Here is a 27,519-nt window from a genome sequence, read left to right as displayed (position 1 = left end):
CCAATCGAGGGTGAGGAAGGTGTCTTTTATTCATTCAATGTCTCCACTAGCATCGCATTATCACTTTCGTTTTCGTATTCCTCTATAGGACTTGTGAGGCAAATCCCATCATTAGCTTAGTTAATCATTTATACAGTCCACTTAATATCTATTTCACATCAACAAATTCATTGTTCATTAAAGTGTTAGTTTTCTTTTATTATTTCCATAACATTGGCGCATCGCACGCGCCGCAACAACCCATACATAGATTTTTGTCATTATCCATGTACAGATTTATTTTAAGTTATCATTATGAGATAAATTCACCCAAACAAAATTTGATAATAATATATTAATATATAAACAAACTCTTGACTTTTTAACAATAAGGATAAACGTTAACATGACAATTTTAAATGTCATGATTGTTGTGATTAACGATCAGATCATCGAATTGAAAATGTAACCGTAGTGATATTGTAAAATAACGAGACGAAACCGATTATATTGAGTATAAAAAGGCTAAAGATATTAGTAATTAATTGTCACCTAATTAAAGTAGTTAAATCCCACTTTATGTTGTTGTTCGAAATATAAATAATTAATTCAGCTAAAATTAACTATATTAAACAAACATAATATTTAAAAAAATAAGTGCATTGGATTACATTTGTTTTGCCTGGGGAAAAGATTTTTTACCCGATTAAAATGAACAATTTACGCACGGGTCCCTCAAAAATTGTATCAATTTATACTTGTATCAATTTATAAATATATACTGTCTGTGTATACTGTCTTCGACTTGGATAGTTGACTTATACCTTTTGTTATAACCGTTATGATATGTTCATTTTGAATCACCAATATTTTGACATTAATAATTTGTTTGATTTTTTCCAACATTTTTAGCTAAGAATGATTTTTACAATTAACCAAATATTATGTAATCATATTAAATTAATATTATATTATTTTTTAATTATTTAATACAATTAGCTTAGATTACATAACTGTACGAAAGAGCTTGCTGTTTCTCTTTGTCCGTATACGGCTTTGTTGTCTGATTGCAGTGGTTTATCTGCATAGCAAAAAAATCAGAAACCCTTTCCGGCAAATAATCTTGGATGGCTTCGAGTAGCTCCGATTTGGTTATATTCGGTTTTTTACCTTTCAAACGTCTAGCAGCTTGTTGGTACCTTTTTCTAAGTTTTATCTGATTTTGAAGTTTTCTGTACATTCACCTTTTATTGGGAGTCATTTTACCTGGAGTTGGCTTCCGTCCTTTAATTGGTTTAAGCTTTTTGAAAATTGGTGTTGTGATGGGACTTACGGGAGGCACGTCTGATGTAACTGTTGTTGATGTCGTTGGGGTAGTGAATAGTGATCTACGTGAAGTTGATGGTTGACTCTCTGTCGCAGCCAACTGTGATGTGTCACTGGATGCTTGTGCGGGGGTTTGTGGACTGTCGAGAGATAGCGAGAGCTTGGTCGGAACAGCGTTTTGATTTAACTTAGTTTTTAAGGAACTTGTAAAACATTCATCTTCAAAGTGCAGTTCACACACCACTTTCCGGTTTAGCGTCGTAGGAGCCAAGCATGATAGGTTGTCATTTGCACAGTTAACAATCCATTGCTCACAAATGTCTGCCCTTTTAATAGGAAATGTTAAAAAACGCAGGGAAGGATTGCGACCTTTCGTATTGCTGCAGCCAGCAAAACAACACCTATGTTGTCTTTTGTTGGAATTAGGATTTTCCATTGTTCACAGTTCAACGAAAACACTCACAATAATATATAACATCACACTAACGACTACTAATAATAAAACCTAAAAAAACACTTACTGCTAATATAAATATTCTAAGTATATTTGTAACAAAATAACAAACTGAAATCGTTAAAGTCACCCGCACACATCGCTCTCCGCACTACAACTGGGGGTAGCTGGGCGCGGGCAATAAAACGTGCTAAAAGGCTCGAGTGAAAGTAGAATGGGTAGACACGTCTACTCAACACCACAAAAAATTTTCTAGTTGGGGAAGAATATATGGGAAACATGTTAAAATTAGAGTGTTTTATAGTAAAATTACACACAAAAGGTCTATCATCATATTTCATACTCAAAACTTACCTGTTCGCTGCATCTTATTTTTTTTGTAAGTAAACAATGTCTTTAACTAGTAAACAACTATAGCTTGAAACGTTAAAACAAATCCTTAATCATTAAATGGGACAATCTAATGTATATTGGGGAATATTTTATATGTAAATGCATGAGTTTGATGGCGTAATCAAATCTTCCCCCGACACCCTCATGAATAATTATAGAATAAGAAACAATAGCAAGAATACAATAATTAAATAACTTTAGCCAATAACTATGTATCGTTACCAACCGCATTGAATCTAACGGCAAGGCGAAACTGAGTACTGTAATTTGTGAGTTCCACGACTCTTGTAGATTCTTTAATAGCGTTTTTTTTACTAGGCCTATTAGTTTTATTATTGTTATTAAGAACACACCTGTACTCATGTCACAGCTTGAACGTGTGTAAACCCGCGTGGGTCGGAAGCCTTCCATTAAATTAAATCATGAACTTAAAGCTAATTAAGGACTACGAAAGGGTAATGAGTGTAAACACCGACATAATTTTAAATAGACCGGTTTTTTTTACCAAAAAGTTAATTTTATTACAAACTATTTTAAAAAAATGGCCCAATAAATTAATGTCGTGATAGTGGAATTTAAAAGTTTAACATAGAAATTATTAACTACATGTGTAAAGGACGGGTATTACAGCAAGCCTTGCCCCAGTCGTGGATCAATAAACTCGACGTTAAAACATTTGCGGAACCAAATCCATAACCTAGTCCAGCATTGGTAACAAATTATGCAAATGCGATGAGATGTGATGACACTGTTGTGTTTCCGAATGTTTTGTATGTAGTGAGGTTTAGATGCGTTGTTCAACCTAGCTACATGTGTACATCAAAGTAAAAACTGTGTACAAATTTTTTTTAAATACCTGAATTGACATTAGTTTACCTACTTTACCAAAACCATAGACTCCGTAGTTAGTCTATTCCAAAACTTGAACACAGCTCTCATCCTCAACGTACTCATCTATGACACAATTTTCAACCCGATTATCAAAAACTGTTATACCAATAAATGAATCTCAGGTGTTCTTTCTTGAATTTAAAAATAAATGGTGATTGAAAGTAGGAAAAAAAGGCAAGTGCCAACCTTACAATATGTATAAGCTAATCCGATAAGGAATAGTTATATGTTCCTTTGAAATTGATAAGTCACACTTATTTCATAATTTAAAATTTTCTAAGAGCAATAAAGCATAGATTTTTGAACAAAACATTTTAAACGTATCATAAATTCGTCATTTTGTTGAAACTATAAAAAACTTGCGCCATGCAGTGGAGAATCCATTTAAAATCATAAATAATAATGTAAACATTTAATTTTGACAGTTTCAGTAGACCTTTGAATACAATTTTAATATTAACAGCTGGTTCATTAAAAGTAGTGTAAAATTATCCATATGGTCGAAATGTAAACAAAATTGCAGAGTGAACTTTAAAGGCCTCTGGGGCAGAGCCCCAAGGAAATTTACATCGTTTCTCTTTTGAGGGCTCACCTACATACCAATACCTTTCTTTAGACACCCCTACCAAGTTTCTACGCCCAGCCGTTCTCTCAAATTAGCTGTGACAAAAACCTCGTTTTCCTCCATAAGAATAACATGGGATGGGAATTTAAAGGCCACTGGGGCAGAGCCCCGAGGGAATTCTCCATGGTTCTCTTTTGATGGCTCATCTACAGACCAGGACCTTTCTTTAGACACCTCTACCGAGTTTCTACGCCCAGCCGTTCTCTCAAAATAGCTGTCACAAAGAAAAACAGTTTCAAATTAATATATAGACGAGGTGTTAGCCCGTCCTACGTACGGGAATTCAGTAGTCAGTTAAAACCGTGTAGAATTCAGATCAGCTAGTTTACACAAACAAAGGCAAAGTTTCTTGCAGTTTTAATGTGAAAAATCATCTTGTAAACAAATGTTGAGTGACCAAATATGTTTTTATTCCATCATAGGCCTATACGATATGCATTTTAAATCCGATAATTTTACAATAAAACAGCAATTCTGCAATTTTTACGATGTGAAAAGCGTTGAAGTGAGATTTGCAGCCGATTCGCACAGACGCGACGCACACTGATTATTAGTAGCCTACGGTAGAGAGAATAATAGTCAATTGAGAAGTGTATAGACCTAGTCAACGATACCACCTTCCATAGCATACCTGCCTCTTCCATAATTATTATCACCAAAATACAACTACTATACACAATTCCCAGTAGGTCTGAATAGAAACGACCTAAAATAAAACGATAATATCCAATAAAAGTCACAGTACACATAATTTAACTTTGGTGTCCTAACATCAAAACTAATCGTCAACCTATCCTTTATATCAATTTTACTGCATTAATTGCTGAATAAATAAGTGTAAACAAAGAAAAGTAAAAACAATAACAGTTTGTTTTGAAATGGCTGTTTGGTTCAAATAACATTCATTTGAAAAAAAGAACTGGTCACATGTAGCAGGAATATAAAAAGTAAACACGCTAGTAAAGCTAATGACGTAATTGTCAGTGTTTATTATACATACTATTATCAGTTCTATCCTTGATAATTACCCACCCTCATTGAATTTACATCGTAATTTCCTATATTAGTTAATTTAAACTACAATATATTCATTGATGAAATAAAAGTGATATTTTCACGTTTGGAGGTGCTGATATAGGCGCCCCTAAACGTAACCACAACTGAACACGATTTCATAAAAGGATGGTTTGTCTAATTGCAGTATCCTAGGTCAATGTTGACGTTGTGTTCAATCTATGTCATCCATCTGTTTATCTTTGTATTATAAAACCCGGCTGAGGTTGTGGTGGTAATTTAAAATCGTGATTCCTGATTATTCTTAATCTTCTTTTTATGACATCAATATTTCCGGGCCTAATCCAAACAAAGTTACAGCAGACAAACATTAATTGTAAACAAAAAGCTACCATTAAGAATTAAAACATTAAACATTGTTATTTTTCTAATCTTTCCTTGAAAAGTGGAGCAGTAAAAGAATTTGCATTTATCCTTTTTTATTAAGTCTCGTGTACAGAGCCTCGATTTGTACTGTGGTTTAATTAATTTTGGTTAAAACTGTGGTCTAATTATCTCTACTAATCTTACTTATTTCCTGTAATCAATGACAAAATAAGAGTAAATAAAATAACCTCATAGTTCCATAGTTTATATTTAACCAGCTGTTAGTTAAAACAAATTATATTGCTCTAAAACAAATCGAAGATTACAAAGATTGCTTTAAAAAATAATTTGAACATCCTAGTATTTCACTATGTATATTTAATTAATCTGTCATCCTCTTACAGAAGAATTGAACGTATCAATGATTAGCATTACACATAGTATAAATAAGTCAACCCTAAGTATGTCTTTACATTTTTATCCGAATGCTGAATTTGTGACACAAAAGCTGAATGTTTACAGCTGTTATGTGAAGCAAATTATTTTATGCCAAAAGCTAGTTTAGAATCTTAGCGTCGGCTACTAGACTTTTTAAAAATTAAAACTTAATTTCTAAAAAAACTGGGACCCTAAACTAAAATTATGGCTTCGACATTCCCTAGTTATCAAAATTATCTTTCTTTCAACACAAAAATCATGAAAATCCGTCGAGTGGTTGATTCAGAATCGTGAAATAAAAAAACACTGTTTCGTTTTAATATTATAGATTAAAGCTGAAGATTCAGAATAAGTTGGCTTTTAATGGATTAGAAACACTTATTCCATATTACCCTGGGAAGATTAGAATTATAATGTTAACCTCTTATGCATAAAACCGTTTACTCTATGAATGAACAGGATTAAAGTAGTTTTCTTTCTCTTTGTTTTAAGTACACTACAAAACTGTAAGTCTTAAAAAGTAAACAAATAAAAAAGAATGGAGGAATGTTATCCCATAAGACCCATGTTAAATTTTCAAAAGTTTGTACTCATATTATGGCGAAAATAGATTTTTCCTGGCTATACCACTGGCCTAGAACTTATTTTTTGATACAGAACTTAGTTATATCTTTATATCGTAAGTATAAACGTGTTTATATGTGCCAATTCCCAGATCGAAGTAACAAGTATTTAAACTTTACTCATATTATTATATTATTACTCAGCAAGATCTTCCCACTGAGCACCAACTGCGGCTGTCTTCTTCATCGACCTCCTCTAATTGTCCTCCAAGACTCCAACAATTGCAATCCTCATCATATCCTACTGTTTCACAACTACCACAACATCCATCTACTTCAATATATCCTTCATACCTTAAACAGATCCAGCCTTTAGAACTCCTTCATCAGTCATTATCCTCCAAAAGCCTGGCACACCATCCCACCGTAACGTCCACTCCGAATAGTACTGATTTCTACCAAGCACCTCAGCAACCTGAATGTACATTACTCACACAGTCCTCTCCAATTGATCATTCCATCCAAACACCCCACTCATCCAAAATACCCAACCAAGCCTCTTCCCCTAGTGAAGTGCATGAAAAAATGCAAAGTGTTGATTTGAGTGGTTATCCTAATATGAGCAGGGTTTTTTTTAGATTGATGCAAGTCAATGTTCAATGTTTAAGAAACAAAGAGTTGTACCTTGAATCTGTTAGTGAAAAAAATAATATTAATTTAATTTGTGTTTCTGAGCACTGGCAAGAACAAATTGATTTATATGTACCGAAAAATTTTATACTAATGTAATTTGTAGAGCTTCAAAAAATAATGGGGGGGGGGGGGTTTTGATTTATGTCAGGGATGGTATAAAATTCTCCATTATAGATGTATCTCAGTTTTACTCTGAAGTTGACTTTGAGCTTTGTTGTATTAAGTTAATAGATGAAAATATATTAACCTTAAGTATTTACAGATCTCCAAATGGGGACATCAATACATTTTTTGAACAGTTTGAAGAGGCAATCAGAAAGATATTAAAAAATAGATCCAAAATAATAGTGGCAGGTGATTTTAATATTGAAATGGCCAGGCCATCTGATAATGATTTAAAGTTTGTAAAATTCAGCAATAAACTCAGATCTCTTAATCTTTTTATCACAAATTTTCAGCCTACTAGAGGTAATGCCTGTATCGATAATGTTATTGTTAACTTTAATGAAAACCTATATCGTGTGGAGTGTGATGAAAACTGTTTTGCAGATCACACTCCACTCTTATTTGAAATGGTTACATCAAATACAAGTAAAAATAGCCTTGATTACAAAGCCTCAAGTGTATTTATCAGGAAGCAAAATGACCAAAATTTAAACTCATTTATTTCTTATTTAAGAGAGGAAAGGTGGGAAACGATAGATGATTATAAACATAACAAAATTAGTGTTGAACTTTTGTTTGATAGTTTTTTTTTTAAAGATATGTAAATTTATGGCACAATTGTTCCCCATTGGTCAAAGTAACGGACAGGCAATTTAAAAATACTAAAAATAATAAGCTTATAAAATGGTATACTCCTGAGCTTGGAATAATTTTAAGAATGATATGCTTAAGTACTTTACTGTCTATAAAAACCTAAGATCTACAGGTTCCGAGCTAACTCAGGCAGCTTATAATGTTTATATGAACCATAAAAAATTCTATAGAAATAAAATGACTCTTGCCAAAAAGGACGCGGTTGAGCACTTCATCAGTAATGCTTCCAACCCATGTCGTGCTGCCTGGGCGGTAATTAAAGATGAGCATTCACCAACTCATAGTCAAGATGCCATACTTGACCCAGATGAAATTAATTCATATTTTTTAGATTCAATAAAAGAATTAAGTAAAGTAATACCACAAAGCCCTTACAAAGCAGAAGATTTTTTACGGAACAACTCAACAAATAGAACATTTTCTTGGTCAGAGGTCTCATCGTCGGATATAATTAAAGCTGTTGCAAAATTAACAAATTCTAAATCAATGGATTATTATTGGATTTCTAATAATATTTTGAAAAAGACTATAGGTTTGATTAGCTATCCTCTAGCTTTTGTATTAAATACCTGTATGAGGGAGGGATATTTTTCTCCATCCCTCAAAATATCTAAAGTAATCCCAATATTCAAAAAAGGTGATAAAAACCTGGTTCAAAACTATCAGCCTATTTCAATTGTTCCTATTTTATCCAAAATATTTGAAGCAGTAATGTATAATCAATTAAATAATTACTTTGAAACAAATAACCTATTGTCCAACTCCCAATTCGGCTTTCGTCGAGGTAAATCCACAACCTCAGCAATTCTCACTTTAGTTGACCATTCTCTTGAAGCTTTAGAAAGGAAAGAATCTGTGTCATTAGTTTTATGTGATTTAAGTAAAGCTTTTGACACGGTACCTTTTGATATCTTAACTAACAAACTACGTTTTTATGGCATCGCTAATGATACCATGCTTCTAATTTCTTCGTATTTATGTAATAGACTTCAATTTGTATCGATTAAAAATAAATGTTCTAAAACTGAGAAAGTTAAAACCAGTGTTCCTCAGGGCTCTGTACTAGAGCCCTTTTTCTTTAACATCTACATTAATGATCTCCCTATAAATATAAATACACAATCTGTTATGTATGCGGATGATACAACTTTACTCGCTAACCATTCTAATTTAACAACCCTGCGCTTAATTAGTCAAGAGGCTGAACTGAGAGCATATGATTGGTTTTCTGCAAACAGACTATCTTGTAATTCTGACAAATCACAATATATTACAATCAGTCTCAAAACAGAGTTAAAATTTGAATCAGTTAAACTATTAGGATTTAATTTGGATTCAAAATTAAATTGGTCATCACACATACACAATCTGTTTGTAACAAAATTTCAAGAGTGAGGTGCTTGCTATGGAAACTTAAGGATTTTGTTAGTCAATAATATTTAAGATTGACATATTTTGGACTCTTTCAATCACACTTACTATATGGTCTTATTTTGTGGGGCTACTCTCCACATATTAATGACATCCTTATACTCCAAAAAAAGGCGGTTCGAAGCATTGCTTGAGAATGCTCAGCTACACACTGTAAACCTCTTTTCATTAATTTCAGGATACCAACCATAGTAAATCTTTATATATTCCAAATTCTAATATATACAAAGTCAAACTTAGATCAATTCTCTTTCAGAAAAGACGTACACAACCACTATACAAGAGGTAGGGATAAAATAGATATATTGCAGCACAGATTGGCTAAAACCAAACATTCACATAAGTTAAATTGTATAAAATTTTTTAATAAGCTGCCTGAAGAAGCAAAATCAGTTTCTTACAATATTTTAAAAAATAAACTGTATGACTGGATTGTTAAAAATCCCTTTTACAAGATTGATGATTATTTAAGTTGTGAAATAAATATTAGATTTTGAAGAGTAAATTGAAATAAAGCTTTTATTTTCATGTACGTGGCTATTTAAATTTAGATATATCTATATAATTAATACGCTACATGAAACTTTGTCGGTTAAACTCCTCCTCCATTTCTTGACTGATTTTATCCATTGACGTCTCATTGGAAAGAGCGAGTCGCGTAGATTTGCAAACTGGCCTTACATTTTTGAAAAAGTCGCTTGGGCTCTGCCCCAGTGGCTGTTGAAGTTTCCATGTTATCCTTATGAAGAACATAATTGTTTACATTTTGATCATTTGTATAATTTAATTGATGTTATTTATTTTTCAAATCAATTAAACACATTGGGTACATTTACTGATTTTGTTGAAATTTAATATTTACTATTTTAATTTATAAAGCTTTTGAAAAATTATAACATATTTACAAGAAATGTTGATTATATGGAACTGTTAGGTACGTAATCTATGAGTCTATTAAACTCATCGGAAATTATGATGATTATTATTTGGTTTTAGATAACTACTTTACTTATTTGCAATTGCTCGATATCGAGCAACGTGTACACTAGTTGTACTTTAAACACTGAATCACCTTGTAATTATTTATAACAAATTTCTTTTTTAAAGATCAATGGAAATAAATATTTCTTATTCTTATTCTTATTATATATAGGATATGACAGATACGGGATTTTTGTACGTAATATTTTTTAAAGCGTATATAATTTGTCAAATGGGTGTAATAAAATGCTATTAAATTAGCATGATTTTATGAAGTCTAATTCGTGAGATGTAAGCATTAGTTTTGAAAGTGTCCCCATGCTACTTTCCTCCCTCCCCCATTCTGTGCACCTGTTGGGACAGGGACAAGATTTCCAAGATGCACCAAACAATAATCACAAGTCAAACTATGGTACACTTTCAGTGCATACTCAACACCCTTTACATGATAGACTGTATTATGTGTTCTCTGTAGTCTTGGATTTGTGTAGTTTGAAATCGAATTGCTAGTTCTTGTAGTATTTAGATTACAAATCAGGTAATTTTATGCTCTAGGCCTAGGTTAGACCAGCCTATAGGTACCTATTGGGAGTTTTCTCCTTTTTAAATAAATCCCATAAAACTATCAATTGTTGGACCAGTCATTTTGCAAATTACCTATGTTTTAACCGTTTATAAATTTGTAAAATTATTTTAAGGAGTCACTGATAGTTTCAAATTAAGGCCAACATTTTGTGTATCTAACACTGGCCTCAAATAAGATATCATAATCTCAGACCAAGGGATTTTGGTGAAAACATACACTTTTGTTGTTCTAGGAACTAAAGAAGAACTAAATGATGTTATTGAACTAAAAGGAGAAATAGACGATGCATTGTTTAAGTATGGTCGCATGGCATTCACCTCTGCTGATGATGTATCTACTGACTCCGAACTTGAGGAAGTACCAGATTTGTCTGATCCCAAACCTAAAACCACATCATCCAACAGTTGTGGTTCTACGGAATGGAGCATTTTCTTTGATAACCGACCAATGGTATAATCATTGATGAAAAACCTTATTAAATATGCTGGCAAATTTCAATTGGAAATTTCAATTCTGATTGGATGTTTGATTAAATGTACATGTATATAAATAAAAATTAGGTTTAACAGGTACCCAGGTTTGCTTTTACAGGGAGGGTAATATAGTGTGTTTTTTTAGTAAAATATCAATAACTTAGTATAAAATAAACTAATTTTCCAAGTTTGATCATGATAAATCAATAAACAAGCAAACTAAAACAGTTTACTTATGCATAAAGGTCCATTTCCTATCCTGCGACTGTTACGAGCCGCGCGGCTGAAAAAATTGACTGCTTTAATGCAAAGTAAATGCAACCGTTTCCTATCGAGCGTCTACAGCCGCGCGACTGAAGCGACTTGAGCCGCGTGGCTCGAGCTGTCGCAACTGGACTGCTCCGTGAGCAGTTCAGTCGCTCAGTCGCGTGGCTGTAACGAAATAGTTCATACATACGGAGTTGAGGTGCGAATTGATAGTATACTGAGTTGTTTGATTGTGGGGTTTTTGATAGTTAAATACTGAGTTTCAAGTGTGTGCCTTCAAAATCATGGATGATTCAAGGTTAATTGAACTTGTTCGTCAACACCCATCTGTTTTAACCCCAAACACCCCCAATACAAGGATGCATATGTGCGAGAAAACGTCTGGAGACAGATTTCTAAAGAAACTGATGTACCAAGTAAGTTTAATATTTGTTTATTTAGTTACACTAGCAACTTAGTACATTAGTACAAATTAGTACATACTTAGTACATTAATACATTATCAACTCAGTCAAATAAAGTTATGATAGGATATAGTCAATCAGTTACAACTTGCTATTTCACAACCTTAAAAGTCAGTTTTGTTTACTTGTTTCATTTGCCAGTCTGGTTATCCATTATCACTGTTGAAGTAATTACAAAATGCATCTCTCACATCAAAGCCTTGAACGTTTGCAAAGCCGCCACTAGCACGAAAAGAAATGAGATTTTGTGTTGGTAACGGTTCTGAGTTTGAAACGTCAAAGTAACATTGTCCATTCTCCTCGAGAAAGGCATCCCTTAACATGTTATGGATACAACAGGCAGTCATTACTAAACAGTCAATAGTGGCTGGTTTAACGGCTATTGGTGTATAAAATACACGAAAGACTTGACTCAGCAGAGCGAATGAGTTCTCTGACACCCTCCTTGCTCGAGACAGCCTATAGTTGAACATGGCTTTCTTGTTGTCAGCACGACCCTCGTGCCTGGGAAAAGGTTTCATTAGGTTTACTGATAGTTTGAAAGCTTCGTCTCCCACTACTACACAAACATATGGCAGCAGGTATTCCCCCACTTGTCTAGGTGGAGGATAGAATTCTTCATTTTTAATCAGCTGTCCCAAGTTAGATTTTTCCATGATACCACTGTCACCCTCTCGGCCATATGAGCCAATGTCGACCATTACAAACTTATAGTTAGCATCGACAAAAGCGAGAAACACCACGGAGAAAAAGTCTTTATAGTTAAAAACTGAGAACCACTGTTACTAGGGCAAACAATTCGAATGTGTTTTCCATCTACAGCTAAAATGCAATTAGGAAAATTCCATTTCTGTTCGAATTCCTTGGACATTTTGAGAAGGTCTTGTGAGGTAGCAGCTGGCATGAAAATAGGTGGAAGTCTCTCACTACATAGTTTCAGTACTTTCTGTATAATCCGACATACGTAGCTAGGTGATATTCTGAATGCAAAAGATAATGATTCGTAGCTTTCTCCAGTCGCTAGAAATCTGAAAACAAACAGAAAAAATTGTAATGGTAAAATTATTTTAGGTGAAGAATGCAAACACAGATGGAAGAATACTAGAGACACGTATATGAGACGCAAAAGGGCCAGTAAACTACCCACAGGATCTGCTCGGTCAAGAAAGCTGCGCAAATGGCATCTGGAAGAACATCTCGAGTTCCTAAACTACGTAGATTGTGAAAGAGAGTTAGTAGGCATAATATAAATTAACTAATAAATTATAAAACACAATTGACTGACACTAAAATTCTTGCGTGTGTAAAGAAAAATAAATGTTCTTTACTATATTAAAAATATATCTTCTTTACTTAACTGATCATTCCATCAACCAAAATCACCTCACACCTTTATGTAATACAATTTGGCTATTCCATACAGGTGTGAGTATTATAAAAAGTTGCCCCCTGGTGGGGTTTGAAAATGAAATTTAATTTATTTAATCAGACTACTGAGGACGTTACAATCACAGAGCTGCGCAGTGGAAATAAAGATGTTAAGTGTGGGCCCTGTAATTAAATATCCCAGAAGTCCGATTTATGGACCGTGAGAGGTCTGATATGTCCTCCTGAAAGTACCTTCAATGATCTTAAATATAACACTTCTTAAGATGTAATAAAAAAATACCAATCACTCTGAATGCAAAATACACTTTTTGTTGAAATTCTGTTAAAACATGGCTATGACTCTGTATTACTGAAACGATAATGCCAAACACTGATTGAACCAATATGTAATAAATTATGTATTGATTGACTATTTACTGATATTATACTTTATTGTAATTGTTCGGTTAAGCCGATTACCTTGACAAGATTAACACAGGAGAATTAATAAAATTGTTGAAAGAATAAGCTATGTGTATTGTCACTTCAAATATTACAAATATTACAAATAATCAATATTATATTCAAGTTTCTGCTATAGGCTAATTAATAATATTCAAGTTTCAGCTATAATTAATAATATTCAAGTTCCTGCTAATTACACTTCAATTTAATATGAGAGAGTATTGATTGTGGCCTTTTTGACTTTCTTTCCTGAGATTTGACAGCAGAGCCTCGGGAACCTAGGTTTAATTTATTTAATCTGATTTAGGCTATTAGGCTTCCCAAATTAATGTATTGTCTACAACTGGCCAGTTGATCTTATATGCAAAGGGGCTATTCGTAGTTCAGTGTACAGCACACTTTGTTGCTCAGTGGCAAACTGGACCAAAACGACTACTGAGTCGTTTGTTTAATTTAATTTAATAATGTGACTTTTTTATGGCGTTAATGGAAGCCTACCTTTATAGCCTTTATTGAAACCTAACCTTCAACCGGGACAATGCTCTGATTAAAACCTGAATTTGTACCCAATCAATTACTCTCAGAGATCTCTTTATGTATTTTTGAAATTATTTCAAACCCAAATATTTAAGCAAGAACAAATTGTAACTGTTTTACGTGACAGACAGCTGATATCCTAACGATATAAATTGAAGTTAAGTACAAAATTACAATATGAAATTTAACTGGTATAAAGATTTACCCAAACTATTAATATAATAATACCTATAAATGTATCACAGTATATATTTTAAAATAAGTAAACGACAATGATTTTAAAGCAATGTGACTGAAATTACACACTAGTACATGAAACCTGCAAGAAACATGATTAAACAAAATAAATATGAATGTGGACAGATTGGCTACTCCTAATGATATAAATACAATTTACACAAAACATTTACTTACATACACAGAAGACAATTTTGACGACACATAAACATATAATTACGACACTGTACTTGGGGTATGCTCTACGAAAATGGTCAAATCTGACGAATTTTGCCGGTCGACGTCGAACTTAAAGACTCGTTTACTTAATCAATTCGTATTTTAGCAAATGTTGTTTCACGGTTTAAATATCAATGCACTCCGGAAATCGAACAATTGATTCTTTGACAAAATACACGTTACGACTACCAAAAGCGAGTTTCGCGAATTGAAAAGGAGAATTTAAAGATTTCCGTACATCGCGGCTCAGAGCATAATCCCAAGTGACCGTTAGAAAAAGACGTCCACACAAGTCAGCAAATTGGTGTTCCTCCGCGCTCACGTGATTGGCCGTTGTTGGTCCTTGCCTTCGCGCGTTTTCTGTTTGATTTGAATTTTTCAATCGATCATTCATTTTGAATCGGTACATGATTGGTGGAGGCGCCGGGTTCGAACCTGATGAAGCTATAAAACAAAACAATACTCCAAAACCTGATCAAGTTTGTTTTTTACAACATTTTCCAGAAACGTTCGAATCACTCAGTGATAAGCAGAGGGAGGATGAAACCCTAGGTAAAATCATCACTGATCTGGAGAATGGGATAACTGTACCTTTTTATTGTATAAAAAAGGGCATTCTAAGATTTCAGAGAAACATCAAATGTTCCCCAAAGATTGTGGTACCTAGTTCAATGCGTGTTATGATAATGAAATATTTCCACGACATATCCATTCACTCTCATTGGGGCATAAAAAAGACTACAGCACGCCTAATAAAGCATTTTACATGGGATGGAGTTTTTAACGACGTAAAAAATTACGTACGTTCATGTGAACTATGTCAACTCTCGAAACCAGCCCAGAATTTACAGATAGGTTTGATGAACTCAAAACCACCCCAGAAATGTTTTGAACGACTCCACATCGATATGTTTGGCCCACTAGTAAGATCTGTTTCAGGAAATGCTTATGCTTTCGTATGTATTGATTCATTCTCTAAGTTCAGCTGGGTTATTCCAATGAGAAAAGCAGATTCCAAGACAATAATCAGTGCATTAAAGGATAAGATTTTTTCACAACACGGGTTGCCAGAAACCATTGTATCGGACAATGCATCCATTTTCAAGTCCGAAATGTTTAGGAGTTTTTTATTTGGTTTAGGGGTGAAACACATAACTACCTCAGTGGCTAGGCCTAATTCAAATCAATCCGAGAGATTAAATAGAAATCTCAAAATGATACTCAAAATCTATCATTCTCAAACCCAAAAGAAATGGGACGAAAATATACCTTTCCTTTGTATGGGATTGAACTCTGCGTTACACGAAACAACAGGTGTGACTCCAGCTTATGCATTCCTTGGTAGAGAGTTAAACCATTCACTCAAACTACACTGGGACCTTGGCGATGAATGCTCGACTGAAACAGCCGAGGATAGAGTGAGTAAAATATTAGAACACTCTAAGAAAGCTCATCAAAAGATAAAGGAGAGATACAATAAAAATAGAAAACCGTCTCCATATACTGAAGGTGATCTGATATTATACAAAAAATATACGCCTAGTAACAAAGCAAATAAAATCAGTCATAAGCTAACTCATACTTGGGATGGACCGTATACTGTAATTAAAGTATTAAATCAGGTAAATGTAAAAATCCGTCTGAATCGGGACCCATCCATTGCGAAAGTAGTTCATGTATGTCAGATAAAAAAGTACTATTCGAGAGATTAGGAAAAAAAACCATTGTTGTTAATGCCTACGTTTGTTTGAGGGTGTACCGACTCGTTTTTTTTTAAACACAATATTGTTAATTTTAAGACGGTAACACCAAACCATTTTTCCCCAACAGTGTACAGTGTGAAGGGAAATGTCACCCGTCGCTGTGAGTGTTTTGGGAGACTCGCAGGGGGTCAGGCTGGTCAGTGTGGGCGGCGGACAACAATCAACTACACAACAATGGTCGATTGAACACAGTGTTGCTCACGGCGGATGGACTACTCAAGATCTCAAGTGCGCTATCAGAAACCAAGTGTCAGTGCTAAAACCCACATGCATAATTTTCATTGGAATTAATGACATTTTCAAATCCATTGCCCCAGAGAAAACTAAAATCAATATAAAGACAATTATCCGTTTACTGAAATCCCACAACAAAACCATCTACATTACCACTCTCCCTCCCACTTTACATACTCCCCATATTCAACCCAAAATCAAATCCTTAAATATTTTTATCCAGTCTTTAAATAATCCCCCATCCATTCAATCAATAAAATTCCATAAACTATTCCCACCATTTGCACCAATGAATCTATCATTATACAACAAGAAGTATCGAAATGGGAAGCCAGACAACGTACACCTATCAAGTACAGGTTTCAAACAGCTGATGCGCCACATCTCGCTACGAGTCGATGACCTACTTCCCACCCCACCCGCCCCACTCCATCGCCAACAGCTGATCGCCGATAGTGAACCATGCAGGGTTGGTACGGTCAGGGAAAACCTGGAAAACCTGGAAAAGTCAGGGAATTTTGTTGGTCTGGAAAAGTCAGGGAAAAGTCAGGGAATTTTTGAAAAAATCTGGAATTTCTCTTGAAAGACTACATTTTTTACAGATATGCTACATTTTGCATCTATGTCTCTCAATACTTGGTCAAAAACATCAAAGTTTGACGAAAACATCGATGTAACAAAAACATCGTGAACCTACCATCGATATAAAAAACATCGAACATCGACAGACATTCTATCATCACCCTCTGATTACTGGCTTTAATTGAACGCACCGAGCTAGTTAGTACCGTGATGCGCGGAAGGATAGGCCTACATTCATCGTTTCAATTTCAATACGATACTGAATACAATTCCTCATTGAATTTATACCAATACTGATTCAACCTTTAATAAACTAAAAAAAACTGCACTTGTAGGAGTTTATAAAAAAATATTTAGGCCTATCCTGTTAGTTGAAACATTTAATAGTTTAGTTTGGTACTACTTTTTGTCTCCGGTACAAGCATGGTAGTTATTTTTCCAATATCACATGTTTCTTTCGATATAAACCGATGATATCGTAAGCAAAATATCGATATATATCAGTATCAGAAGCACCGTATCGTCTATCTGCCAGTGTCAAGTCAAGGCCATGTAGAACATAAAGTGTGAGGGTAAGTTAGTTGGTACTCTTACTTTTCCAGATTCCAGATGTTTAATTTAGTCTAGTAAAATTATGATTTGACCTGGGCAAAATTGCTTCATAAGCCATTGAAGTGGCGTTCGACTCAACAAATGTTACTTTACAACACATCCAAAATCCGACCATGGGAAAGTGTCTAAAAATAAATTTTAAAATGGCGGCTATTTTTCTTAAGAGCTATTTATTTTAAAACACCAATAGTTGATAAATATGGGATATGGCCTTGAAACAATGCAAGAAAACATTGTATGGTTTTACTTGGTATAGTGTTGGGTGTGCAGAGTGACACGTACTAAAAGTTGCCAAAAGTCGGTCTACAGGAAACCCCCTCAAATGACGATATATCACATGCATTTTTATGCATATTTTTGAGATATTTACTTGAGATTACCACCGATATTTATTGGGTGGTTAGTCCTTTATTTTGATAGGGAACGCATTTTGGCCGCCATCTTGGATCTGCCATATTGGATATAAATATAATTTTTAAACGTAATGGTAGTGTTGTGACACATCATTATAAATTAGATTTTCATGATGATTTCAATGCTAAAATCCGTTTTTAAATATTTTTTTTTCGTTTTGAAGATCATGTTCAAACAAAAATTCTCCCTCATCTATTTCTTATGGACGTTACGTAGTTTGAAATTTTTTTTTAGATAATTGTTCTTATATCTCCAGTTTTTACTAACGCTTGCAGTTTGTTCTAACCTTAAAATATTCAGTAATAAAAGTGTTTTCATTTGAGCTATTGATCATTAAAATCGGGCGTGTTATAGACGAGCTGCAAACCCTAACACAATATTAAATTTAAATTTTTAGAAATAAGTTTTTATTAAAAGATGTATATCTCGGGTTGCTAATATATCACCAAGTTCTTTCTCGTCTCAAATTACTCAGTGGATGTTTGGCTTTAATTTTATGTATCACTTAATAAAATCTGACAAATTTAAAATGAGTCATGAATCTTTATTTAACAGTAAATTATTTCTTTTACAAAATTTGTCTTTAGTTTAGGGCATTTATCCCCAATTCTAATAACTCCCAATAAGTAATCCATAGCTAAAACAAAAGTCAATAATGTTACTATTTATTTAAGACTGTAAAGATTTTTGGGAGTTATTTTGAATTGGGGATATATGTCTAAAACTAAAGACAAATTTTGAATAACAAATAATTACTGTTAAAATAAAGATTCATGACCCAGTTAAAATTCATCAGATTTTATTAAATGGTTAATAAAATTAAAGCCAAAGATTCACTGAGTAATTTGAGACCAGAATGAACTTGGTGGCATATTAACAACCCGAGACATACATCTTTTAATAAAAACTTATATCTAAAAAGTTAAATTTAATATTGTAATAGGGTTTGTAGCTCGTTTCTAAATCATCCGATTTTAATGATCAATAGCTCAAATGTAAACCCTTTTATTACAGAGGATATATAACTTTTTTACAACTGGAGATATAAGAAAAGTTATCTTAAAAAATTTTCAAATTACGAAACGTCCATAAGAAATGTATGGGGGTACGACTTTTTGTCTCATAGTCTTTTTGCATTGCCTGTTTTGATATGTTTACTGTTTCATACTATAGTATTCATGTTTACTGTTTCCTATAATAGTTATTTTTTCACATATTTGTTCAAACGTCTGAAAATAATGTCCTTCTTGGTGGAAAACTCGTACTACCGAACAGTATCTGATATACCGCCAACCCTAGAATAATTATTGTTACATTTTTTTTCCATTGCGCAACTGTGGGTGTAAACATAACGAAATGTCTTTTTCTGCTTCTTGAGGGTAGTGCCAGATCAATGAATGTAAGAACATTGAAACAAAAGGATAATAGTTCAAATAAATAGTTTGTCCAAGAAAACTTATTAAATTTAGTTCTTTTTTAGTAACGATGGAAACTAAAATGTACATACAAATATGTCCTTTTCGTTTAAAAAAAGTCTATTCTTGTATTTATTTGATATTTCAACATCCAATCTGATGTTTTATTTATGTATATGTGCTTTCCGTTATCCCATACCGCCAAAAGTCTTAAAACAAATATCACAAAAATTTGAAATTTTGCCGCCATTTTAAATTTTATTTTTTAGTAATTTCCTATGATCAGATTTTGGAGGATTTTGGATATGTTATAAAGCATTATTTTCTGTGTTGAATACCACTTCAATCGCTTGTGAAGCAATTTTGCCCAGGTTTAAGGGTAATTTGTCGTATTTTGCCTGGGCTAATTCTTTTCTTATTGGTTTTATGAGTAAACTATTTAGGCTTAAATTTTTTCTAATAATTCTTGATTCTGACTATTCGATATCGTCTTACGGTATACCTGGAAAAAGTATAATATCAGTCTGGAAAACCTGGAAAAGTCAGGGAATTTCATTTTCCAAAATCAGTACCAACCCTGCCATGAATGAACTGCTGCTGTCTGCTTCATTGAGTGCTAGGTTATTCTACAGTGTGATAAAGCGTGCGCGTTTTTCACCACTCGTGTGGAGTAGATGTAGGTGGTAATTTGTGAGACGCTTTGGTGTCAGGTATTGTCAGCTCTCCCATCTCAAATCGCTCTCGCCCTCAGTACAAAATAGAAATAAGGCAAACAAATGAAATGAAAAAATGGAAAATGAAAAAAAAAAAAATCAAAATGAAAAAAATGGAAAAATGAAAAAAAAAAGAAAATAAATGTTAAGCAAAAAAAAATAGAAAAAAAAGGAAAAAAAAATGAAAAATGGTTTTAAAATAAAATTTTTCCTAGCATGTTTTTCACACTTTGAAAATATTAATATTGAATATTTATATGAGTATCATTTAATAAAAAAAAAATGTTAATGTGAAGAAATTGTTTCGTGTTTAAATGTATGTAAATTGTAACTGTGTAAATGTGAAACTGTTGTGTAAACGTCTCTCCGCCGTCACAAGCGTCGCGTCGCGCCGCCGGTTTGAAAATTGTCCCGGGTTGGACGAAGTGTTCTTGCGGACCTTGTGGTCGCTCGGGCCAATTTTTTTGGCAAGGGGGCATCATGTACCGATTCAAAATGAATGATCGATTGAAAAATTCAAATCAAACAGAAAACGCGCGAAGGCAAGGACCAACAACGGCCAATCACGTGAGCGCGGAGGAACACCAATTTGCTGACTTGTGTGGACGTCTTTTTCTAACGGTCACTTGGGATTATGCTCTGAGCCGCGATGTACGGAAATCTTTAAATTCTCCTTTTCAATTCGCGAAACTCGCTTTTGGTAGTCGTAACGTGTATTTTGTCAAAGAATCAATTGTTCGATTTCCGGAGTGCATTGATATTTAAACCGTGAAACAACATTTGCTAAAATACGAATTGATTAAGTAAACGAGTCTTTAAGTTCGACGTCGACCGGCAAAATTCGTCAGATTTGACCATTTTCGTAGAGCATACCCCAAGTACAGTGTCGTAATTATATGTTTATGTGTCGTCAAAATTGTCTTCTGTGTATGTAAGTAAATGTTTTGTGTAAATTGTATTTATATCATTAGGAGTAGCCAATCTGTCCACATTCATATTTATTTTGTTTAATCATGTTTCTTGCAGGTTTCATGTACTAGTGTGTAATTTCAGTCACATTGCTTTAAAATCATTGTCGTTTACTTATTTTAAAATATATACTGTGATACATTTATAGGTATTATTATATTAATAGTTTGGGTAAATCTTTATACCAGTTAAATTTCATATTGTAATTTTGTACTTAACTTCAATTTATATCATTAGGATATCAGCTGTCTGTCACGTAAAACAGTTACAATTTGTTCTTGCTTAAATATTTGGGTTTGAAATAATTTCAAAAATACATAAAGAGATCTCTGAGAGTAATTGATTGGGTACAAATTCAGGTTTTAATCAGAGCATTGTCCCGGTTGAAGGTTAGGTTTCAATAAAGGCTATAAAGGTAGGCTTCCATTAACGCCATAAAAAAGTCACATTATTAAATTAAATTAAACAAACGACTCAGTAGTCGTTTTGGTCCAGTTTGCCACTGAGCAACAAAGTGTGCTGTACACTGAACTACGAATAGCCCCTTTGCATATAAGATCAACTGGCCAGTTGTAGACAATACATTAATTTGGGAAGCCTAATAGCCTAAATCAGATTAAATAAATTAAACCTAGGTTCCCGAGGCTCTGCTGTCAAATCTCAGGAAAGAAAGTCAAAAAGGCCACAATCAATACTCTCTCATATTAAATTGTAGTGTAATTAGCAGGAACTTGAATATTATTAATTATAGCTGAAACTTGAATATTATTAATTAGCCTATAGCAGAAACTTGAATATAATATTGATTATTTGTAATATTTGTAATATTTGAAGTGACAATACACATAGCTTATTCTTTCAACAATTTTATTAATTCTCCTGTGTTAATCTTGTCAAGGTAATCGGCTTAACCGAACAATTACAATAAAGTATAATATCAGTAAATAGTCAATCAATACATAATTTATTACATATTGGTTCAATCAGTGTTTGGCATTATCGTTTCAGTAATACAGAGTCATAGCCATGTTTTAACAGAATTTCAACAAAAAGTGTATTTTGCATTCAGAGTGATTGGTATTTTTTTATTACATCTTAAGAAGTGTTATATTTAAGATCATTGAAGGTACTTTCAGGAGGACATATCAGACCTCTCACGGTCCATAAATCGGACTTCTGGGATATTTAATTACAGGGCCCACACTTAACATCTTTATTTCCACTGCGCAGCTCTGTGATTGTAACGTCCTCAGTAGTCTGATTAAATAAATTAAATTTCATTTTCAAACCCCACCAGGGGGCAACTTTTTATAATACTCACACCTGTATGGAATAGCCAAATTGTATTACATAAAGGTGTGAGGTGATTTTGGTTGATGGAATGATCAGTTAAGTAAAGAAGATATATTTTTAATATAGTAAAGAACATTTATTTTTCTTTACAAAAAGAATATAGGAAATATTCTTTTTATTTTTCTTTACAAAAAGTGTGGTGTTTCCGCCCGGGAATTCTTATTTTTCTTTACAAAAAGTGGTAGCAGAGTGGCGCAGTGGAAGCGTGCTGGGCCCATAACCCAGAGGTCCGTGGATCGTAACCACGCTCTGCTACCACTTTTTGTAAAGAAAAATAAATGTTCTTTACTATATTAAAAATATATCTTCTTTACTTAACTGATCATTCCATCAACCAAAATCACCTCACACCTTTATGTAATACAATTTGGCTATTCCATACAGGTGTGAGTATTATAAAAAGTTGCCCCCTGGTGGGGTTTGAAAATGAAATTTAATTTATTTAATCAGACTACTGAGGACGTTACAATCACAGAGCTGCGCAGTGGAAATAAAGATGTTAAGTGTGGGCCCTGTAATTAAATATCCCAGAAGTCCGATTTATGGACCGTGAGAGGTCTGATATGTCCTCCTGAAAGTACCTTCAATGATCTTAAATATAACACTTCTTAAGATGTAATAAAAAAATACCAATCACTCTGAATGCAAAATACACTTTTTGTTGAAATTCTGTTAAAACATGGCTATGACTCTGTATTACTGAAACGATAATGCCAAACACTGATTGAACCAATATGTAATAAATTATGTATTGATTGACTATTTACTGATATTATACTTTATTGTAATTGTTCGGTTAAGCCGATTACCTTGACAAGATTAACACAAGAGAATTAATAAAATTGTTGAAAGAATAAGCTATGTGTATTGTCACTTCAAATATTACAAATATTACAAATAATCAATATTATATTCAAGTTTCTGCTATAGGCTAATTAATAATATTCAAGTTTCAGCTATAATTAATAATATTCAAGTTCCTGCTAATTACACTTCAATTTAATATGAGAGAGTATTGATTGTGGCCTTTTTGACTTTCTTTCCTGAGATTTGACAGCAGAGCCTCGGGAACCTAGGTTTAATTTATTTAATCTGATTTAGGCTATTAGGCTTCCCAAATTAATGTATTGTCTACAACTGGCCAGTTGATCTTATATGCAAAGGGGCTATTCGTAGTTCAGTGTACAGCACACTTTGTTGCTCAGTGGCAAACTGGACCAAAACGACTACTGAGTCGTTTGTTTAATTTAATTTAATAATGTGACTTTTTTATGGCGTTAATGGAAGCCTACCTTTATAGCCTTTATTGAAACCTAACCTTCAACCGGGACAATGCTCTGATTGAAACCTGAATTTGTACCCAATCAATTACTCTCAGAGATCTCTTTATGTATTTTTGAAATGATTTCAAACCCAAATATTTAAGCAAGAACAAATTGTAACTGTTTTACGTAACAGACAGCTGATATCCTAACGATATAAATTGAAGTTAAGTACAAAATTACAATATGAAATTTAACTGGTATAAAGATTTACCCAAACTATTAATATAATAATACCTATAAATGTATCACAGTATATATTTTAAAATAAGTAAACGACAATGATTTTAAAGCAATGTGACTGAAATTACACACTAGTACATGAAACCTGCAAGAAACATGATTAAACAAAATAAATATGAATGTGGACAGATTGGCTACTCCTAATGATATAAATACAATTTACACAAAACATTTACTTACATACACAGAAGACAATTTTGACGACACATAAACATATAATTACGACACTGTACTTGGGGTATGCTCTACGAAAATGGTCAAATCTGACGAATTTTGCCGGTCGACGTCGAACTTAAAGACTCGTTTACTTAATCAATTCGTATTTTAGCAAATGTTGTTTCACGGTTTAAATATCAATGCACTCCGGAAATCGAACAATTGATTCTTTGACAAAATACACGTTACGACTACCAAAAGCGAGTTTCGCGAATTGAAAAGGAGAATTTAAAGATTTCCGTACATCGCGGCTCAGAGCATAATCCCAAGTGACCGTTAGAAAAAGACGTCCACACAAGTCAGCAAATTGGTGTTCCTCCGCGCTCACGTGATTGGCCGTTGTTGGTCCTTGCCTTCGCGCGTTTTCTGTTTGATTTGAATTTTTCAATCGATCATTCATTTTGAATCGGTACACGTGTTCCAAGGGGATTTCATACCAATTATGGTTGCTTGTTAATTGTTCCAAATAATTTCACATAATTTCCAAATAATTACTTTTTGACTTATTATCAATTATAACACATATATTTTTGTGTACATAGGGTCTACAAAAAGGTAGTACGTGTGACATTTATGTTAATAATCATATGTTATATCTTAGTTAAATATTTTATGGCAAGGAATTGACGATATTAATACTTATGTGGAAGTGGGGTAAAAGCTGGAATGAAAATTGTTTTAGAAAAAATGCTACAATCACTCAGTCAACTGTAGCAAAAATATTTTTCTTTGAGCATAAAAAAGGCCAGTAATATTGCATGTTTGGACATTGCACATTAATGTTGCATCTAAAGGTTATGTATAGCAAAATTCTAAAAATGCTACTACAGCTTAAACCCGGTGTGGAAGGGTGCAGTCAGTGACCTTGTCAACACGGCGCCGCGCCGGCGACGTCTGCCTGCACTGGTGCCTTTGTAGGATGCCGCATGGCGCCTGCTACCGCTGTATCACTGTTATCAGCGCAAGCACAAATTTAGGCCCTTCCCGCTCCTTATACAAATCGATCGTATTGTCAAAATAGTTTTAACCCTAGAACACTGGTGGCCAATTGACCAACAAGTGGCAGGAATATTTTGGCCCTTTTGTAATTGTATCATATATTTCGCAAAAACTACAAAATCATTGAAATTTAAATGTTAAGGTTGTGTGTAAAATGATTCTTTATTTAAATGTATCTTAAACATGTGTCTTAAAACAAATTTTTCTGAAAATATATAGTTATATGCAGCTGAATTATAATACTTATATTTCAAAAACATATAAAACTACTCACTTGATAATGTTTTATACAGGGTGTCCCGGAACTCTCTACCAATATTTTAGGGCATTGTTCCTGGGTAAGAAACATATCTAAATATCATATTTAAATTGTCCGGAAGTCCTTATTTACTCAGATAGCCGCCATTTTGTTTTTTTCACTTATTAATTTTTTTCTGAAGATTGGTTGAACATACAAAGTTGAAACTTTGCACAAACATTTATGACAACTAGAAAAAGCTACAAAAAAATTATGACGATTTTTCAAATTCATAAAACAAAATGGCGGCTGTTTAAAATTTTGTTTCTTAAATTACTCGAAAACCGTTGATTTAACAAAAATTTTACAAGAATAACATTGTTAAGGCAATTTTATTACAAATCGATCGACACCTTAATCTTTAAGATCGGACGAGTATTAACTGAGATATGGCAGTTTTAGTGATACGTGACCGCTTTCAGCATGCGCTGCAACTAATATCCGGCAGTCACGTATCACTAAAACTGCCATATCTCAGTTAATACTCGTCCGATCTTAAAGATTAAGGTGTCGATCGATTTGTAATAAAATTGCCTTTAAAAAGTTATTCTTGTAAAATTTTTGTAACATCAACGGTTTTCGAGTAATTTAAGAAACAAAATTTTAAACAGCCGCCATTTTATTTTATGAATTTTAAAAATCGTCATAATTTTTTTGTAGCTTTGTCTAGTTGTCATAAATGTTTGTGCAAAGTTTCAACTTCGTATGTTTAACCAATTTTCAGAAAAAAATTAATAAGTGAAAAAAACAAAATGGCGGCTATCTGAGTAACTAAGGACTTCCGGACAATTTAAATATGATATTTAGATATGTTTCTTACCCAGGAACAATGCCCTAAAATATTGGTAGAGAGTTCCGGGACACCCTGTATATGGAAATAAATCCTCAGGCCCTCATATTTCTAACGGTATACTGGTATGTGTTTTTTTTAGGACTTTAACAAATATGACACAAATTGAAATGCAAGATGAAGAGATTGACACAGAATATGGAAAAGAGCAGTCTGAAGAGTTGGCAGATGAGTTGCTCCTGCCGAATGACAATAGTAACGCACTTGACAGCACCAATGGCAGTACCTCTAAGGTAGCAGAAGAACAACCGACAAAAGAAGCTGCAAACTGTAGTAACAATCAGTCTAACAAACGTAAGCCCATAACAAAAGTATCCGGGGAAAACGTCTTGAAATTATTTAAAAAAAAATTCTGAAGATAGAATAAAACTTCTAACTACAATTTTGGCAAAGCCCAACGAACCCTGGCAAGAACCACAGGATGCTATTGATGTATTCTTCCAAAGTATGGGCATGGCGGTGAAGAAGATGTCTACTTAACGCCAAATTCGCGCTAAAATGGAGATTTGCAACATGGTCAGTCAACTTGAACTCGAAGAACTTCGATCAAACTCAGTACTTGTGCCTCCATATCTTCAAAGCTCCACATAGTCAGGGACCTTATCACCCCAAGAACTTGGAAACGATAACAACACCATGAATATACATTATTTAACAAACTATTTGCATAATTAACCTTTTTGTAATTTACATTTGGCAGTTTGGTGTGTTACATATGTAACTTATTTTCAATAAAGTACACTGAAGTAACGAAATTATAATTTTTATTACTGCATTCTTACCTGAGTGCCAATCCCAGTTTCTCAGCAGGGCTTATGGGTTTTTTCACTTTACCACATGGTTTTCCTTCTAAATCACTTCCGATTAACGATAAAATGTAATTAAACTGACATATATTGACACAAAAAAACTTCCTAAACATACTTTCATCTTGAAAAAGATGTCTC

At 33.5% G+C, this 27,519-nt stretch overlaps 2 protein-coding genes and 1 non-coding gene across 7 annotated transcripts in view; all 3 read left to right on the top strand.

The window, feature by feature from the left end:
• LOC128983558 (UV-stimulated scaffold protein A-like) overlaps positions 1–27,519 on the top strand; it is a 157,174-nt gene that overhangs the window by 79,865 nt on the left and 49,790 nt on the right. For all 5 annotated transcript variants that reach the window (XM_054402873.1, XM_054402872.1, XM_054402874.1 and 2 more), the window contains one exon: positions 10,792–11,009. In XM_054402873.1, coding sequence (XP_054258848.1) covers positions 10,792–11,009 — 218 coding nt within the window. The remainder of the gene's footprint in view (positions 1–10,791; positions 11,010–27,519) is intronic.
• LOC128983560 (uncharacterized) lies at positions 11,267–27,313 on the top strand. The gene is made up of 3 exons (XM_054402878.1): positions 11,267–11,715; positions 12,835–12,994; positions 26,655–27,313. Exons 2-3 carry the CDS (start codon positions 12,879–12,881, stop codon positions 26,926–26,928), a joined length of 390 nt encoding a protein of 129 aa, XP_054258853.1. The 5' UTR covers positions 11,267–11,715; positions 12,835–12,878; the 3' UTR covers positions 26,929–27,313.
• On the top strand, positions 22,828–22,899 carry Trnam-cau (transfer RNA methionine (anticodon CAU)). The gene has a single exon. It is a non-coding gene; the product is annotated as a tRNA-Met (tRNA).

This window comes from Macrosteles quadrilineatus, unplaced genomic scaffold (assembly GCF_028750875.1).
Source record: "Macrosteles quadrilineatus isolate MER2022 unplaced genomic scaffold, UCM_ALF_1.0 Scaffold_1__1_contigs__length_201487025, whole genome shotgun sequence".
NCBI lineage: Eukaryota > Metazoa > Arthropoda > Insecta > Hemiptera > Cicadellidae > Macrosteles > Macrosteles quadrilineatus.
Note: the sequence above shows the minus strand (reverse complement) of the source record. Positions and strands in the feature narration are given on the sequence as shown.